General features: G+C 43.6%; 3 protein-coding genes across 11 annotated transcripts; 1 reads left to right on the top strand and 2 right to left on the bottom strand.

Moving 5' to 3' along the window:
• Window positions 1-695: 695 nt before the first annotated feature.
• Window positions 696-12,651, bottom strand: LOC108029622 (centrosomin). Of its 9 annotated transcripts, XM_017102014.3 has the most exons (11): window positions 12,333-12,650; window positions 7,133-7,176; window positions 6,187-6,560; window positions 5,861-6,130; window positions 5,618-5,785; window positions 5,340-5,558; window positions 5,205-5,268; window positions 4,908-5,144; window positions 4,330-4,523; window positions 1,709-3,839; window positions 696-1,643 (listed from the first exon to the last, which is right to left on the bottom strand). In XM_017102014.3, exons 1-11 carry the CDS (start codon window positions 12,515-12,517, stop codon window positions 1,387-1,389), a joined length of 4,143 nt encoding a protein of 1,380 aa, XP_016957503.1. In that variant the 5' UTR covers window positions 12,518-12,650; the 3' UTR covers window positions 696-1,386. The 9 variants fall into 9 exon arrangements, with proteins under 9 accessions (XP_016957503.1, XP_050743369.1, XP_016957499.1 ...); XM_050887412.1 differs by lacking the exons at window positions 4,908-5,144; window positions 5,205-5,268; window positions 5,340-5,558; window positions 5,618-5,785 and having other exon boundaries at window positions 696-900; window positions 1,576-1,643; window positions 4,330-4,524; window positions 12,333-12,651; XM_017102010.3 differs by lacking the exons at window positions 4,908-5,144; window positions 5,205-5,268; window positions 5,340-5,558; window positions 5,618-5,785; window positions 12,333-12,650 and adding exons at window positions 8,704-8,882; window positions 10,634-10,967 and having other exon boundaries at window positions 4,330-4,524.
• LOC108029623 (lysozyme 1) lies at window positions 7,198-7,995 on the bottom strand. Its single transcript, XM_017102015.3, has one exon. It carries the CDS (start codon window positions 7,904-7,906, stop codon window positions 7,343-7,345), a length of 564 nt encoding a protein of 187 aa, XP_016957504.1. The 5' UTR covers window positions 7,907-7,995; the 3' UTR covers window positions 7,198-7,342.
• Window positions 12,652-12,745: 94 nt separating the features above from the next.
• LOC108029771 (golgin subfamily A member 1) lies at window positions 12,746-15,540 on the top strand. Its single transcript, XM_017102279.3, has 6 exons — window positions 12,746-13,153; window positions 13,220-14,005; window positions 14,059-14,157; window positions 14,469-14,882; window positions 14,942-15,181; window positions 15,234-15,540. Exons 1-6 carry the CDS (start codon window positions 12,980-12,982, stop codon window positions 15,354-15,356), a joined length of 1,836 nt encoding a protein of 611 aa, XP_016957768.1. The 5' UTR covers window positions 12,746-12,979; the 3' UTR covers window positions 15,357-15,540.
• Window positions 15,541-15,944: the final 404 nt, after the last annotated feature.

Here is a 15,944-nt window from a genome sequence, read left to right as displayed (position 1 = left end):
TTAAGGGGGTCGCCCGTGTTGAGGTCGAAAAAATCGAATTTTTGTATTGCGTAAATCATATACAAAACTTATTTAGAATATGTGGCTAAAAGGATTTTTCGATGTTCGATGCCGTTTTGTTTATAGTGCTGAGAAGAAATGCGTTCCGACGTTGGCGCTATTCATACTTTCAAACGCGGTTTTCTCGAAACCACGTTTTTTAATCTGTCAAAGTCGTGTACAAAGTTTATTTTTCAATTTTTGTATTCCTTCACTATTATTTTTACTCAAAATAGTTCATGAATGTACATAAACAATACGCAAATATATGGTAAACATTTTACGTTGTATCTTTTACCGCTCGCTGAAAAAATTACCAAAAAGAACAGCCAGAAACACGACTTTAACACGGGTCATGACAAAAAAAAAGCGTACCCTTCATAAAAAAATTTAAAAAAATGAAGGGTGCTATTTCAAAAGCCAGTTCTAATAATCAAGGCCGTCTTTCTTGATTTTAAAAGAAAATACATTTAATACTTTCAATAACCTAAATTCCGCACCCAATTTAGAGCTGGGTGTTTTTTTGCAGCATCTGGAATCAAATAACTAGTACCATTTATGAATATTTAAATAAATTTACTTGCGCATCATTATTTTTATGATAGCGTTCAATTTCTTTTGATATCGCATCCACCACCAAATAAAGCAAAAATAAATGTAGTTCTAACGCAATATTTTATTTCATAAAACGACAGGGTACAAATCTCTTAAATACTAGGTCTTGTTCGTCCAGGACACCGCCCCTACTTTTTACACATTATACAAAGGGATGCTTCGAAACATAGTTATTGGATGGCAACGTGTTTAACCGTTTTGGCGTACAAGTCAAACGATTATTTCAATATCCGTTTCGATGATCAACTGAAATCAGGGTTTAAGAGCAGTTTTGCAGTAAAACAAAGCAGTAACTACACGCAATTGATGAAAAAGTGGGTTATTCAACACAAGAATTAGAAGGATTACGCTAGAGAATTTTCGTAAGTGTTTAGGTACTAGGAGGATATATACATTTTAATATACATGTGTCATTCAATATGAATGAGTGCGCCGGGTTAAAACATTATGTCAGCACTTATTCTGTTAACGTTGTGTTGTGCTAAAAACAGGTGTGTGATATTTCATTCAATGGGTTCGATTCCCTAAACAGTCTTTAGAAAATGCATGGGTTTGTCGTATTAATAACTTCGATGTTTTTGTTTTCTTTGAACATAAGAATAATAAATATATCAAGATCAAGTTAGCAAAAGACAAAAATAAAAATGGCAAAAACGGTACAAAAATGGCAAGAAAACATTGGGTATATGGCCTCTCGGGTTAATGCTGATATACTGGAAGTCGGCGCGATTGTTATAACTCATTCTCCATGTTTGAGCGAACGTTTCGCAGAACGTTGTGCGTTTTTAGTATTTGATTTTTGATGTCTTTCTCGACTTGTGCTTTTGCTTTGTTAGCCATACGCAACTTTTCATAGGTGTCTTCAAATGCGCGTTTGGTGCGGATTAATTTGCGCCGCAACTCGGCGTTTTCAAGATCTACCTTGGCACAGTCGTGAGCTGGGGGTGCAGCAGTTATCAGGTTGGTTTTGGTGTCGGGTGAACTGGTTCCTGTGAAAGAAGAGAAAGGAAACGTAGTTGGGTTATCTCCTGGGCGCAAAATTCAAGCAACTCACCTTCTGACTTTGTCGTTTTGATGATTGCACTCTCGTTTTTCATCTCTACAGTTTTAAGCATAGCTCGTTGGGCATTGGATAGTTCCACGCTGGAAATCCTTCCGGCATCGCTTTCTATGCCCAAATCGGGGGATGAAGTATTGACCCTGTTGGCCACTACTGCAGCAGCCGCCAGTTTGGAAGATGTAGCTTGGTCCGAGGGTGGTCCCATGGGCACTTGCACTTCCTCAGAAGTGTAACCGGACTGAGACACGTCGCTGCTGTTGGAGCGTTTCTTTAGCAGTTTTGTCTGCTCTTCCTTGAGTGTCTCCAGTTGCAGCTTTAGTTCCTCGGAGCGTTTCTCTAGTTGCAACTTGTCGTTGTACGCCTTAGTGCGCTCCATCACAGCCTTTGAGGCTTGCAATGTACTCTCGTCCAGTTGCTTCTTCAAGGCCCGGGTGGCTAGCTCGTTCTCGACTAAAGTCTGCTTTAGCTCCTTCTCGTTCTCTTGGTGATAGTCCAAGGATCGCTGCAGCTCCAACAGTTGTTGAGCCTGCTCCTGGTAAGTCGTCAGTGGCACCCAGTCGCGCTCAAGAGCCTCCTTGTGCAGGCGCTCCTGCTCCTTTATCTGCTGTACTGCATGAAGTTTTTGTTCATCCAATTGGGATTGCAGTTTGCTCACTGAATCGGCATGGTGCTGCTTCATTTCCTGCATCTGCTGCTGCAAAGCCTGCAACTCCATCTCGGTGATCTGGGAATCCGCAGTCAAAGTGCTCTGAGCCAACTTTAGTTGATCAATTTGCTGAGTTTTAAGCTCCAGCTGTCGTTGCAGCTCCACCAATCGCTGGTCCTCGTACGAGCCTATAGCCTGCAGGTCTGCAGTTAGAGCTTCGTTAATGACTCGCAACTGCTCTAGTTGTTGACTTATATCCAGACAGCGTAGTTGCTCCTCCTTGTATCGATTGTCCAGCTCCACCAACTGGCACTGCACGTTCAGGACACGTTCGTCTTTTTGAGCAATCTGCTCCTCCAGCTGGGCAATACGTTCACAGTTGCGGTTGCGATCCAAACGGGTAGCGCACGATCTTCCCTCGCTCTCCGACTCACTAGCCGGCTGCTCCGGTGCTGCCAAACTGTTGGATGTTTCATCCAGGCCCATGCGTGCCAGCGAAACCTTGCGGTCTGGCTCTGACCAGGCCTCCGATTCGCTTTGGTTATCTAACTGTTGGGATGGTAGTGGCAGGGAGCGACGCTCCTTTCTCTGTTGCTGTCCTTCAGAGCTGCGTCGCTTTTCCAACTCTCGTTTAAGAGCTTTGTTTTCCGCTTTCAGGTTCTCCACCGAGGGAGTCATAGAACTGGCCGTGTGGATCTCTTCGTGGGAATTGAAAGTCTTGTGGCTCACATCGCCTTCGGTGTACAAGATCTCGGAGAGGTTGCACAGCTGAGCGAGGCTCTGATCGGCCAAGGATGCACCAGTTATATTTAGAGTCATGTTAAGACTCTTGGAAAGATCCAAGCTGCGATCGACAGCTTTACGCATGGCATGTCGTCGATCGGCGGCCAACACTCCAAGTACATCTTTATGTTTCAGCAGAGAGTTGAGGAAACCGGCCAGCTCTTCCAATCTATTGGTCAGCACACTGCAAACGTCAACGCACTCCATACGCCACTTATCAGACTTCTCCACTTCCGTGCGTGCCTGCTGCAGCTCTAAGCGGAGCTGCCCAATCACAGCGCAATTTTGCTGATCGTCAGCGAGACGCTGGAAGAGCACGTCGACCTTGCGCTGCAGCAGCTTATTTCGCTCCAGTGCCCTTATATACTCAGCCTCCGTGAAGGATTGTTGAAGATCTGCTTCGCCGGCGGACTCTTCACCACTCTGCGGCATCGTCTTCTGTTGATTCGCCACCAGCTTAGTAAGGCGCTCCACTTCACGATTTTTTTCCCACAGCTCCTTGTTCACCAGGTTCTGCAGGTTGGCCGTCTTCTTTTTGACTTCCGCCTGCAGCTGCTTGATCTTCTCCTCCTGTTCGGTGATCTTAAGCTCGTAACGCACCCGGAGATTGGTGGATATTTCCAGGGAGCTGGCCTCATTGTCACTCATCGATCGGCCCGTGGTTGATGGCGAAATAGTCGCCTTAACGCTGTCGTTCTAAAAGGAGTATACATTTTGTTTATTATTTATTAAACCGATTCAAAAAACTTTTTCGAATCACTTAATTGTCCACAAGAAGCTATTTCCAAAAGGTAATATTTAAATCAAGTAAGCACTCTAGCTTTCCAAAGAAATTCTTAATCTGAAGTAGTAGATGGTCATATAATTCCATTAACGTTTTGTTTTTATTTCTATTTATTCTATTTCAAATATGCATGAATGAAACGTGAATATCTAGCTGCTTGTTGCTTGTCACACATATTTGCACGCACAATAAAATCGAAAGATCTTTATGTATATTTTTAAATTTTAGCGACCCAATTGGCACTGTGAGCAGCGCCTTCGAGTAATCGTTTCTATACCATAGCAAAGCCAAATTAAATGGTATTATTTTGTTATCCTTTTATCTTTGCAAACATTACTAATCTTTACGAACCTAATTAACTAGGCTGTAGAAATACAAAAACATTCGCCTATTAGTCCTCACCACCTTGTTGACCGACTCCTCCTTTTCCTGATTGAGCTTCTTAATTTCCCTCTCCTGGCTGCTCAGCTTCTGCATCAGCTTCTGGATGGTGCGACAGGCTTGCTCGTGGATCCTCTCGCGCTCCTTGAGCTTTTCTTGGGCGTCTTGCAGCTCGCACATTTTGTCCGCCAGTTGAGCACCCAGTTCTCGCTTGGTCTGCAAGTGATCGGAAGAAACAGGTAAGGCTAAAGCTTTGAAAGGAATCAACACAGCTCTTCGCTTTGGATAAGCTTGTACATTTAATGGAGTTTAGTAACATACATTCAATTCGGGTCGGGAGATACAATGGGATCAAATTTAATACACTTTAACGAAAAATTTGTCGACGTCTGGGAGAAGCGACATCGTTCACATTGAATATGGGCAACTTCGGATTCGATTTTTAGCAACGATCAACAAAACCGGAACTAATAAGAGGAGACGACGGTCACAAGCAGAAAGTGAATGCGTCCATGTAAGAAGAGCGGCAAATCCTGTTGAAAAAATACGGCAGCGTGGACAGAAAAATTGCACCAAAAAATCGTTGTTCCAATAGGACCCTTGAAGCGCCATCCGGTTAGTGTGCAGGCAGATGTAGAGCCGCACTATCAGGAGGATGACGTTGAGAGCTACGTGCCCCAGCGCCAAAGGAACTGCCGGAATCCGGTAAAGCTGGGCAGCGAATAGTTGTAGAAAGCCGTACTCGGCGCCGTCACGGCCAGCAAGGTGGCATGCCCGCCGTGCTGATGCCCTCGCTGATGGAGGTACTGTGGATGCGCATATGTTTGTTGCTGCTGCTGTAGACAACGACGTTTTAGGATCTGATCACACTGGTCGCTGGATGGAAAGTGTTTCACCTGACCGGCTTTCCAGTGGCAAAGGCTCTGGTGCGAAGAAGTCCCCCGACTGCCATACAAAACACTGATCGATGAGAAGTTGGAGTGCAATGAGGAACTGCTGCCGCTACGTTGAAGAGAAGATGTGTTACCAACCCCGGCATTCTTCGCTGTGAGTATCGGCTGCACGACGGCCAGGCCGCGATCCAGTTGCCGGAGCTCCTTCTGCTGCAGGTTTTCGGAGAGGTCGCGGAAGTAAACATTCTGTTGCCGCATGATTTCCAACTCAGCGTTCAGCTTGGCTATCAATGCCTCATACTCCAACAGGCTGTTTAGCATACTTCCATACGACTTTTCCTTGCGCTTGATGGTGCCCTTAAGGAGGGCGCAAATTAGGAAGAAGACGGCTGAGAGAGTGGAAATTGGAAACTCACTTCCAAGAGGAGGATAGACTGTCGCTGCACGTCCATCGTGTTGGTAGCCTCCTTTAACGAACTTACTTGACGAACCAGCTCGAGTTCCACAGCACTTATGGAGGTCACCAGATTTTGGTTCTCCTCGCGACAAGTGCCAATCTCGACCTTTAAGCCCTCTATTATCTTCTAAACATGGAGGTTCTCTTTAACTGATCCCTCATATTGTCTGCAGGAGAGTTTACATTGAATGGCCCTACTTACGCTTGACATCTCAGCAGATTCGGTGTCCCTCTCGAGGCGCTCCACCAGCTCGGCATTCTTAATAGCCAGTTCTTGAATCTTGGCCTCACAGGCTGTAATCGTCTCCAGGCGCTCGGCCAGCGCAAATTCCATCTCGTTCTTGGCCGCCGTGTTACGCACCTCGGCCTCCTGAAGATCCTGTTCCAATTTTTGAACCTCCGACTCCAGGCGCTGTAGCTTATTGGAGTCAAATACTCCAGTGTTTTCGCCAGATTGGCCAGACTCCGCCATCTAAGGTAATAGCTAAAAAGCTTACGAAATTTTAAGACATTTATAAGGATACTGACCTGGTACGCGCGAATCTGATCCTGCAACTCATCGATAATTGTCTGGCTGTCAAAGTCTGCTTTGCGCTGCATATCCTCGTGGTGAGAGATGGCTCTGGCGGCATCCTTTAGCAGCTCCATCTTCTCATCGACGGTTTTCCTGAGCATCTCGATTTCGATCTTCGCATCGATGAGCTGTTTGCTTAAAGAGTCCGGGGAATTGTTTGCGCGGGCGCCCGGTTGACCCTCTTCCATGAAGTAGATGCGGAGTTTCAGATTGAAGTTCTCCTTCCGCAGCGTGGACATCTGCTCCTCCAGCTCGCGAACAGAGCGTCCTTGCATCACCATGGGCGAGTGGCTGCCGCCCTGAGGTCGCGCGGCATCGAAGCTGGCATCTGCAAAATTTAATTTGGTGTAAGATTAGTTTAGACCACCTTAAATCATAAGATAATTCTTTACTAAAATTGGCTCTTCTCGGATTATGTGGGGAGGAGGAGCGATTCCTGTTCATGACTTTTTACTTTTTGCCTAGCGGTTAAGGGCAACCACATAGAAAATATATAAAGGCAAACTGTGGCGAATTAATGTACGATTGCTCGTGTGTGTTGCCAAAACGGAATACTAATGTTCAATGATTTTCATTGGGTATAATAAAAACTTTACATTTAGTTCCACCGCCAACTTTGATAGCCTTAAAAGGATTGAATCATTAATTTCATTGTTCTGTTCACTTGTTAACCATAATGAAATACAAATTCTTGAGGCTGCAGCCATAAGAGTTATTGTTTATAGGATGAATATTAAAATTCGCAACGTTTTTATACAAGTTTATATAAAAATTTAAATATGAATTAATTTAAAAAAAAATACACTTTTGCGTTTGAATATCAATAACGTTATTTGTAATTATTTTTATGTGCCTGGCCATCGCACCTAGCATGAAGTAAAACGTGAATTTCACACTTACACGAGTTCTCCATAGTGACATCTTGCAGAGCTCCCGGACTTGTGCTGTAACGAAAGAGGAAATCTGTTAATTGAGCACAACAAAGTAGCATGCCGTGACCTCTCAGAACATTCAATAAAACAAGTCGAGTTTAAACGGTAATTAAGCTTTTAATTTTGCCTATACCAATTCACATATTTCGGCAGTGATGACATAATGGGCAGACTATCTCTAACAATCTTTGTCCTCTTCTATCTCGCTGGTCAAACAATCAGTGGCGTTGCTCGGTTGGAAACACTCGTCGATAGCTTTCAAAGTCCCATTGCAGAACTCCGGGTAGACGGACCAGGCCGTCCAACCCTGTTGTTTCTGGATGAGCCGGGCGCACTGAACGGCCATGGTAATGTCGTCGCTCAGAAGCCGAGTGCAATTCACGTTGCAATCGTTGAACGCATAGTATTCCGTCCGATTCGGAGGTGCACACCAGTAACGATCGCTGATCTGGAAGAGTCCATAGTCCCTTGAGCCATCCGTATTGGCCTGACCGACGACGTGTGTGTTAAATCGGCTCTCAAACTCCGCGATGCAAAGCCACAGGGGCAACTCCGCTTTCGGGACATCTAATATATACAGCTGGCCTGCAAGTTCGCAGGGCTTTAGGCGAATGGCCAGCAGGGGAATCCCCTGGAACAGGAGCCACAGCAGAGCCCCAGGGAGTACTCTCACATTCGACCAACTTGATCGGACCATTCCGAGCGAGCTACGATCACTAAGTGGCTTTCCAACTCCGGCCATCAAGGTATCTACTAGTATCGAGCGATCTTGACTAGCGCGCTTAATCCGATTCAGAAACCGGTTAACATTATTTGGCCTGGCTTTATGACTTAAATTGGCAATAAATACTGGAAAAGCGACGGACAATGCAACAAGATGATGCTTGCGTTGCACTTTGTTCTGACTACAAATATGTACTATTTATTAATATAATGTTTCCCTGTGCGAAATAGTAAACTAGAAATAATCGGCATTCCTATTATAATTAAGAAACTAATTCAGTTTTTCCTACCTATTTATTGGGGCGTGAAAATTATAGATTTGCTTTCATTCAAAGGAACACTTACAGTGCGAATTCCTATGGTAAGCAGTACAAAAATATGCAAACATTAGGTTGAACTAAAGAAACCCCTATCTTTAATGTAACTAAAATGGGTAACTATTTTGAAAAACACCCACAGAAAACCTGAAAATTAGTTTTGAAAAGAATCCAGTCAGACAATATATTTTAAAAAACTGTGCTTGACCCTCGCCCGCTTTACGATCCGCACTGTACTGTATTTACTCAATCAATTACAGACACACCCATTTGCCCAGATCGGCAATCAACCTCTTTTTGTTTTTGGCCAATTGCTCTGTGAACTAAATTTCAGACAGAGTCACACTTGAATGATCGCACTTCCAAAAGCCGCAAGTCGATTTGGATGAGATTACACTTCCGCGCCTTGAATCCGCCGTGAATCGAGAAAGTGGGAAGTGCTAATAGCACAGCTTAGATTGCGTACAGTAGGCCCAACAAGTAAAGAGCCAGAACTTACCAGAATGCTGAGTTACTGGAATTCAGAGAATATCTCTTGAATTGAGAGCCAGGTACTTCGGTCGGGTGGTTCAGCGAGGTAGATCGAAAGATACCAGCCATGATCTAAGATTCATTTAGCTTTTGCGTTTTCAGCTTTCTTTTTCTTAAGTTTTTATATATTTAGATATCGCAGCGACTCTAAATTTGAGATTTAATTAGTTGTTTTTACACAGGGTGGACACGTCACCCCTAGTTGTTGTTGTTGTGCTTGGCTTTATTCCCTAAATACTTTCGTGGCGCACGCCAGACTTCGTTACGTATCCGCCATGTCGTCTTCCTAGGGGCAGGCCGCCATGAGTCATGGGCTGCTGGCCGACGTGCGCAGCAATCAGGAGCATTCAGCCGTAGAGCGGAAGAAGCTTCAAAGAGTCTGGCGCTCCCGCGGATGGGCTGCATCCCAAAGATGGGGATGGACGACGGCACATGTGGGCCACCACATCTTTCAAGACACTACCAGATGCACCGCACACACCTCTGGTCGCGATTTATTTTGGGAATTGAGCAAATTGAAAAAGGCGACCGCAATAGAGACTGCAAAACATGCACGGGTCGGGATAACACTGCCAAACACTTCCATACAATGTTTTGTTTTGGCTTTCGGCTATCGGTTACTATGGTGGTAATGAAAATCAATGGCTTGACTGAAGGGACCCCAGCTGGATTGACTGGTAAACAACAGGTGGGCATTGGCAACGTGTTGGAATATATGGCTCTTTGGTTACCACATCTCGAATGCGTTGTAGGGCCACCCCATCGGAAGGTAAACTGCAGTTAACACCCCATTCTCACCTCACCTACACCTGTGATCATTTACCTGACTGCCTGGCGCGTCTTGAGTGGGTGCCAAGCTATGGCCAATGACACACAAAGGCGCCTGCAACAATAACAAATAACAGAAATGGACTAAGCACACACTGAGTGATATGTGCTGTGTATCTCAGATGATAAACATATGGTTCAGAAGGTAACGTCTCTCTCTAGGACTTTTTCCCAGAATGTAACTACCTAACAGAATGTCGAGTACATGTTTTATTCCAATTTTGCATTGTAAAAACTATAATCTGTCCATGTGGGAAATGTTGCGTGTTATAGACTTCGTTAGGAAACTATGATCATTTGTTTTACAAAACCCTAACAACTAGATAATAGCTTTAAGTACAATTGAATTAAAATTGTATCTGGTTGAAACAAAAAAATGTATACTACCAACTCGCAGTATAATTTTCTGGGGTATTATTCATACTCTTGATAAGAGCATAAATGAAGTTACAACTGGAAATATAACTCGATACGGAATGTCTCTTTTTTTCAGTGAATGCTTTCCTTTATAGTCATTTTAACTTGAAACCCTAAAACTTGATGACCAATTTGGGTGACAAATGCTTTTCCTTGTGAATTCTAACAATCTCCAAGTGACCCTTAAATTATATGTAAGCATCCGAAACTGTACTTTACAAAGCAGGACGTTTTTCGGGGTAGAGAACAACATTGCAGTTTTAAAGGGCAACAAGAGAAGTGATCTGTTCCGTTTTCACCCCATAGGGGTTAGTTCCAGAAGTCCATGACCCCTAATAAATGCACGTGAGTGTACGCATGTAGGTATGTGTCAGCCCACACACAGAGAACCCAAATGAGCATACATATGCGTATCCAGACTGATAAGGCGACTTATGGGGAAATTAAGAACTCCTGGAATTGCTAAACTGCAGCTAGTGATATGATACAACTGTCGATTCATGTCTGCCCTATTCCACAAACAAATTAGTTTCAAGACTTTAGTTCCCGACTAAAATTAGTCGCAGCATCGCGGCGACAAACCGACGAGCAACAACAACAGCGGGGGCACACCACCACAGACATCTGTAGAGAAATACTACAGTGTGTATTACATTGAAGAAGCGAGCACACTTTGTACTATATATGTATTTCGAATTGTTTTTCCTCGAGAACCACCAGCATCCTCTGAACCGCCTGTCCACAGCGATGTATGCAATAAATACACAACAATCTTTCACGTTTGTATCTCTTAGTGCACTATAAACAAATATATGTATGTACAATCGAGCACTCACACACCCGCACAACGCTTGACCCGCCGATTGTTCCTATTTACATATATGTACATATATAAGAGTAGGTATGTATATACGGCACGATTGATAGCCGAGAGGCAAGCAAAATAAACCGAAAAATGCTCTTTATACGTCCAAATAAACCGAAAGCTAGAACATAACTGACCGAAAGTACGATGCGACTGATTAAGAGAGCCCGCAAATTCGGAGAGAGCGTACGGGAGGAAAATTCAGACTCATCTGCGGGAAAGCAAAATGCGCTCAGCAGATGTTACGCATTTCCCACTGCGGAATAGCCGGAGCATTACACTGAGAAAATCCACACCACAAGGTTCTTGCCTTTCTGGCGCCAGCTGTTCCTGTTCTTTCAAAGGTTTGTGAGTGTGGATTCGTGCCTTTACTAAAGTATTTATTAGGGAGGGTTTACCTGAAGATCCTAATTAAGGAAGGATATATGTACCTGTAGATTGGCATTTTTTGATAAACAATTTTTTGCCTCAATTCGAGCGTGCAAGCGAGAAAATAAAACTGGCTCATTGGCACATTGAAAACTTAAAACTTAACTTAAAACACTTATAAACTCGATTTACAAAAACCTGTGCAACATATCGTAGTAAATAAAAGGTTAACATACTCTATTAATCAGTCGCATCGTACTTTCGGTCAGTTATGTTCTAGCATTCGGTTTAAAGACCATTTTCTTATTTATTTTTACAAAGTCTTTTTTGAGTGAGAATTTCCGTTTTTTGACTTTAAGGTCCCATTATCATATTTTACATCACCATTAAATACACCCGCAGTCCCCGGTATTTGCTGGTTTCCTTAAAAAAAACATGAAAACCAACACAATCCTAAACGTCTACATGTATTTCCCCTTTAAGTTGTAGTCTACTTCAAGGATCAGCCACAATTGTATTTCTTCTCATTCATTTAAAAATGAAAAGTATAATTGGTGATAAAAAGAAAATAGTTTTTAACCTATAACTTGTTTAGATTATTTTACAAGAATACCTTATAAATCTTTTCTAAACCTTATTAAAGCACTACTGAGTGGTCTAGCTCCGGAAGAAAATAACATCTCTAACGAAACTTATTTACTTGCGACCTTTTATTAATCTAATTTGATGAAATCTATGGAAACCTTTTTATCTTTAGCACCTGGAATTAATTATAAAATACACTACCATCTTGTTTTCGGAGAACAAAATAATATTCTTAAAACAGATCGCCAGTCGTGTTTTTCAGTGTGGATGTTTATCGTTGCTCTCTTCCGATTCTTGGGGTGGGTATGGAAGCACGGCATCTTAATGTTTGTGAGTGCACCACCCCCTATGGGGCGAGCGTTCGGATTTGGGAGAGCTCCAGCTGAGAGCGTTAGTTCCCGATCACAGTGGGCACGATCGCAAGTCAATTGGTGTTCATCTGCTGCGCACTCGCGGGGAACGAATTGTGATGGGCACATGAAGCATCAAGTCTTATTGGTAGAATATTGTGTTTTACTGCCAGTCTTACTTACTCATCTATACTTTTGGACAGGGCCTCCGCCAGTTTGCGCAGCACCCTTCTGTCGATTTCCGAGGCGCCATTCTCCTCCAGGAAACTGGTCACTGTCTCAATCAAGGAGATTTCCCGCAAGGACGAGGCGCAGGTGCCAGTGCCATCGCCGCAATAGTCTCGCAAAACCTGCTTAGACTGGTCCATTGGAAGTCCTCTAAAGTCGCGCTTTCAGTACAATATTTTAAAATTATTTCTTTAACAATTTCACAAAGGACGCTAACAATTTGGGTTTTTAGATCTATTTGGAAAATAGAGCGCGCTGAAACAGCTGTTTTTGGCGTCTGTTATCGAAATGCAGCCGAGCGCCGGCTTGCCATTGCCACATGAGTGAGAAAGAGTGCCGCCGCGGGGTGGCAACGCTATGTGTCGATTTCCATTTCTGGAAAGTCGATTCTTATCGATGGTAAACAACATCGACGGTTTACGAAAATTAGCATTTGCCTGATAAGCAACTGGAACACTGCGGCCACAGATATAGCGCCATGCTATAAACGCTCCGTGGGCACGTTTTCGAGAGCCCCAACCAAAACCAGACCAACTTCAGTCGGGGGCAGCACACAGCGAAAAACATCAGTCGAAGAAAAGCTCCCCTCGGAAATAGCAAAAATGTTTGCCACTCTAAAAAACAAAATCAAAGAGGAAACTGGCGAGGATGTGGTTCACCCGGCCAACCAGCGTTATTCCAGCAGCAACAACAACAACTACAGGCTACGTAGTCGCCGCGTTAGCATTAATTCCAACTCGGCTGATGATGTGGGCGGTGGCGCATTTTACAATGAGGTAAGGAAAAAACAGTCAACTTGTGTATACACAGGTAAAACGGATAAACACCTGTACTCTTTGCAGTCGGAGCAACTGTGCCAGCTGCGGAGTCAGTGCAACGAGCTCACCACGAAACTGTCCACCGTCACGCAGGGTTTGCAGCAGTTACAGGAGGAGAAGACGCGCGTGGACAAGACCAACGAGATTCTGCTGGAGAGCGTGCGAGTGGCCCAGACGCAGAAGGACATGTACTGCGAGGAGCAGGAGAAGATCCAGAACCTGCAACAAATCGAGATTGACAAGCTGAAGAACCTCCTCAGCTTCCGGGAGCAGGAATCTGTGGATCGCATGGGCCACATGCGCCAGCAGAGCCAGCAAATTGAGTCCTTGAGCGAGGAGCTGGAACGGCTGCGTCCCATGGAATCCGTGGCCGAGGATCTACGCGACGAACTTGAACAGCTGCGGCATTCGTCACAGCAGGAGAAGAACCTTCTGACCACCACACTAGCGGCGGTGCAGGAAGAGAATCGACATCTGAAGAAGCGTATGAAAATCGTGGAGGAGTCGCGCATGGAGTCGCTTGGCAAGCTGAATTCCGAGCAGCAAGTGCAGGCTCTCATCAGGGAACACAAGCTGCTGGAGCAGCACCTGGAAGAGGCTCATCTGCAGCTATCGGACATCAAAGGGTCCTGGAGTGGGCAGAATCTGGCGCTGGAAACCCAAGTCAGTCGTTTATCAAAGCAAGTGGCTGAAGAAACTACCGAGAAGCGAAAGGCCCTTAAATCACGCGATGATGCCATAGAAAGCCGCAAGCAGGTTTCATTTGAGCTGGAAAAGACTAAAGATGAAGTCAAGCAGCGGGACGCTAAGGTGAGAGTTAGCCATTTTGTACAAACACAGTTATTAATACTCGTTATTGCCAGGTCAAGCTGTTGGAGGAAGAAATCGATGAGCTTAGTGTGGCACTTAAAGAGTGCCGAGAGGAGAACGAGCAGCAAATCCTCTTTGAGCGCAACAAATCTGTGAGTATGCCTTCCGATGCTGACGATTTTCATTGGGACTTGTAACACTAACAATCCTTTCAACGCACTACTAACAATATACTTTAAGTTCCTCTGTTACTTAACACCACTTTTTGGGGATTGGAATTTCCCACCACTCCTATTATGTAGTTTTCGATTGTAAATGTTTTCCTTTCTGTATTAAACTGATTTTAATCGTGTGCAACTGATTGGTAAACTTTTTCCTTAAACAATGCACGTATACAAATTTACCTTCAATACTATATTCCGTTGTTGGAAATTTTGTAAACCAATAAAACGAATGTTCTCAGCAAAATCTGGAAACAGAGCTAAAAGATCTCAAGACTCGTCTCACGGCGGCGGATGACAGGTTTACAGAATACGCCTCAAATGCCGAGCAGGTGGCCCAAAAACTACGGACCCAAGCGACTGAAAAACAGGAACAGCTGGACGAAACTATAATGCAGCTAGAAATCGAAAGAGAGGAGAAAATGACTGCGATTCTTCGCAATGCTGAAATCGCCCAGAGCGAGGACATTTTACGGCAGCAGTTGCGCTTGGAGCGTAGCGAAGCCACCGATCTCCAGGATAGAAATAATCAATTGGAGAGAGATATATTTGAAGCCCGTCAAACTCTGCAACAGATTAGCAGTACAGCCCAGGATAATGCTCAAAAATTGACAGAATTCGAGGGAGTTCAGCTGGAAATAATCGAGAAAAACAAGGTAAGCTATAAGACTAACAAAGTTTAAGAGCTAACTATATAAACCTCCTTTTGGTCTAGACAATAAAAACATTGAATCAGCGATTAGTCGATCTAAAGAAAACGGTGCAAAAGGAATTCCGAAGTGCGCAGATTTCCACGGATACTGAAACTCATCCGACAACGATCCCCGGCCTCAGGATCTCTAGCTCATCACCAGAGACATTTTCACCTGGCGAGAAGGGTAATTGCGTCATAATGGACGAAGTCAATTTTCAATATTTGAAACACGTCATTGTTAAGTTCTTGACCAGCCGCGAGGTATGTTACTTTTTCCATTTTCTGCTTATATAACACATTTGAAATACCTTAGGTGGAAGCACGCCATCTTGTTCGAGCCGTATCCACATTACTTCAACTAACATCCGAGGAGGAAAAGCTGCTGCATGACACCCTAAATTGGAAAATGAGTTGGTTCGGCATGAAACCAACTTAAGTACCCAGTGCAATAAATCATATTTGTATTCTAGTCTGTAGTCAATTCATAACGTTCGCGTATATGTACATACCAATTACACACGCAGCACTGTGTTATTTTGTTTACCGGCAACATTCCATTTTGTTAAATAGTATTTATTTCTACCGTTGTGATTTTTATAATAAACTTCCATTTATGTAAATGAGCTTCCTTTTATTTAGCAGAAAGGCTTCCAAGAACGTAGAAACTGCCTGCTAATACATTTATTTTACTTTACCCAATACAAAAAAAATACTACATAGCTTTCTTTGGCGCCACCTAGGAATGTCAGTTGGAATATTATCTAGTTTTTGCCGTCAAGAGATTCAACAAGAAAGGAAGTTACCTCCGGCAAGCTGAAGTTTGAATACCCTTGCAGTTATAATAAATAATCAATGTTACATTTTTTTGGCGTGTGTCTAGCTTCAGTGATTTTCAACATTTTTTAAAAATTATTTTTACGACCACTTCTTTGACTGCTATAAAATACAATTAAAAAAACCCCGAACCTATAATTCGTTCTATATTACCAGATGTAGATTTGTATAATTTTTTCACATTATTCCT

This window comes from Drosophila biarmipes, chromosome 2R (genome assembly GCF_025231255.1).
Source record: "Drosophila biarmipes strain raj3 chromosome 2R, RU_DBia_V1.1, whole genome shotgun sequence".
Taxonomy (NCBI): domain Eukaryota; kingdom Metazoa; phylum Arthropoda; class Insecta; order Diptera; family Drosophilidae; genus Drosophila; species Drosophila biarmipes.
This window is presented reverse-complemented; position numbering and strand designations above follow the sequence as displayed.